General features: G+C 40.6%; 2 protein-coding genes across 2 annotated transcripts in view; both read left to right on the top strand.

Moving 5' to 3' along the window:
• Window positions 1–42, top strand: part of LOC103471707 (protocadherin gamma-C3-like) — a 2625-nt gene extending 2583 nt beyond the window's left edge. Inside the window, exon 2 of the mRNA XM_008420885.2 lies at window positions 19–42. Within this exon, the coding sequence (XP_008419107.1) occupies window positions 19–42 (24 nt within the window). The remainder of the gene's footprint in view (window positions 1–18) is intronic.
• LOC103471708 (protocadherin alpha-5-like) overlaps window positions 22–1908 on the top strand; it is a 4398-nt gene continuing 2511 nt past the window's right edge. Inside the window, exon 1 of the mRNA XM_017307030.1 lies at window positions 22–1902. Within this exon, the coding sequence (XP_017162519.1) occupies window positions 160–1902 (1743 nt within the window). The 5' untranslated portion in view covers window positions 22–159. The remainder of the gene's footprint in view (window positions 1903–1908) is intronic.

Genomic DNA, 1908 nt, shown 5'->3' with positions numbered 1-1908 from the left:
TTTTTTTTGGACCATGAGCAAGCCGCGTACAGGGCTTGTTAGTCGTGCAACAATCGCCTGGAGAAGCGGAATAGATTTCCGTCATCACCGTTCCTCTGAACTAAAACATGTTTACTCCGGATAGATGATTACTTCGCTTGATTCATCTTTTATGATCCCATGATGCATCCACAACGAGGACAGGAATACATATGGATTAYATTCGCAGTGTTTCTTTGTCTGTGCGGCTGCTCTTTCTCGCAATTGTCCTATTCAATATCGGAGGAGACGAACAAAGGCACGGTTGTGGGGAACATCGCTAAGGATTTAAACCTGAATMTTCAGAGCCTGGAGGACAGGGGACTTCATGTTGTTTCGAGTTACAGTAAGAAATACGTTGACGTTGATTTGCGAACCGGAAACCTCTTTGTCAACGAGAGAATAGACAGAGAGGAACTTTGTCCGAATCTTATCAAATGCTCGCTAAAAATACAAGCGGTTTTAAGTCACCCGATGACTGCACATCGCATAGAGCTTAATATAGTAGACATAAATGATAATTCTCCCGCATTTGTCGAGGGCAAACATTCCCTAAATATTTCTGAATCATCACTAACGGGAGAGCGGTATCCCCTCCCCGTGGCTGTGGATGCAGACATGGGGAGCAACGCCGTGAAAAGCTATAAGCTGAGTCAGAATGAACATTTCTCTCTAGACGTTCAGAGCGGCGGAGAACATGGCGTGTCGGCTGAATTGGTATTGCAGAAAGCTTTAGACAGGGAGACGCGTTCGGTCAYGACACTTCTGTTAACGGCCATCGATGGAGGCAAGCCTCCCAAATCAGGGTCAATAAACATACATGTTTATATTATAGATGCAAATGACAATATACCAAGTTTCAGTCAATCACTTTACAAAGTAAGTGTGAAGGAAAACGCCCCCCTTGGGWCACCTGTAATAAAATTAAATGCGACAGACATGGACGAAGGCATAAACAGTAAGATTTTGTACTCATTTATTAAAAGGGGAAATACTGACCCGACAAATATGTTTGACTTACATTCAGAAACCGGACAAATAACTTTGAAAGGGAATCTAGATTATGAAGAAACGCGCGCTTATGAAATTCGAGTCCAAGCAAAAGATCAGGGAGCTTCACCTCGAAGTGCATATGCAAAATTATTAATAAATGTGATTGACGTGAATGACAACGTGCCAGAAATATCAGTCACATCTTTAATGACACCAGTGAAAGAAGATGCACAATTGGGGACCATTGTTGCTTTAGTTACAGTGAGTGATAAAGATGGAGGGAGTAATGGTGTAACTAAATGTAACATTATCGGATCTGGTCCCTTTAAACTGAARTCTAACTACAATAACGACTATTCTTTAGTTGTTGATGGGCAACTGGACAGAGAAAACATTTCTGTTCATAACATTACAATAATGGCTACAGATGAGGGGAACCCTCCTCTGTCCTGCATCAGTGTGATCATTGTGCAGGTGGCAGATGTAAATGACAACAAGCCTCATTTTGTAGAACCAGTCATATACATTTATGTCAAAGAAAACAGACCATTGAATTCAAAAATTTACACTGTACGTGCCTTCGATCCAGACAAAGATGAAAATGCAAAAATTAGTTACAAACTGTTAGATAGTTCCTTTGAAAATATTCCAATATCATCTGTTTTCAACATTAACTCAGACACCGGAGATATAATTAATCTGAAGTCTTTTAACTACGAAGAGTTGAAAACATTTCAATTTAAAGTTCAGGCGACAGATGCTGGTGTTCCTCCACTAAGCGGMAATGTGACTGTCAATGTTTTAGTCCTGGATGAAAATGATAATAATCCAACGATTTTAGCTCCTTAYTCTGAGCATGGCTCTGTTAACAGTGAGACCATCCCTTATTCTGCTGAA

The sequence above is a fragment of the Poecilia reticulata genome, linkage group LG10, assembly GCF_000633615.1.
Source record: "Poecilia reticulata strain Guanapo linkage group LG10, Guppy_female_1.0+MT, whole genome shotgun sequence".
Classification (NCBI taxonomy): domain Eukaryota; kingdom Metazoa; phylum Chordata; class Actinopteri; order Cyprinodontiformes; family Poeciliidae; genus Poecilia; species Poecilia reticulata.
This window is presented reverse-complemented; position numbering and strand designations above follow the sequence as displayed.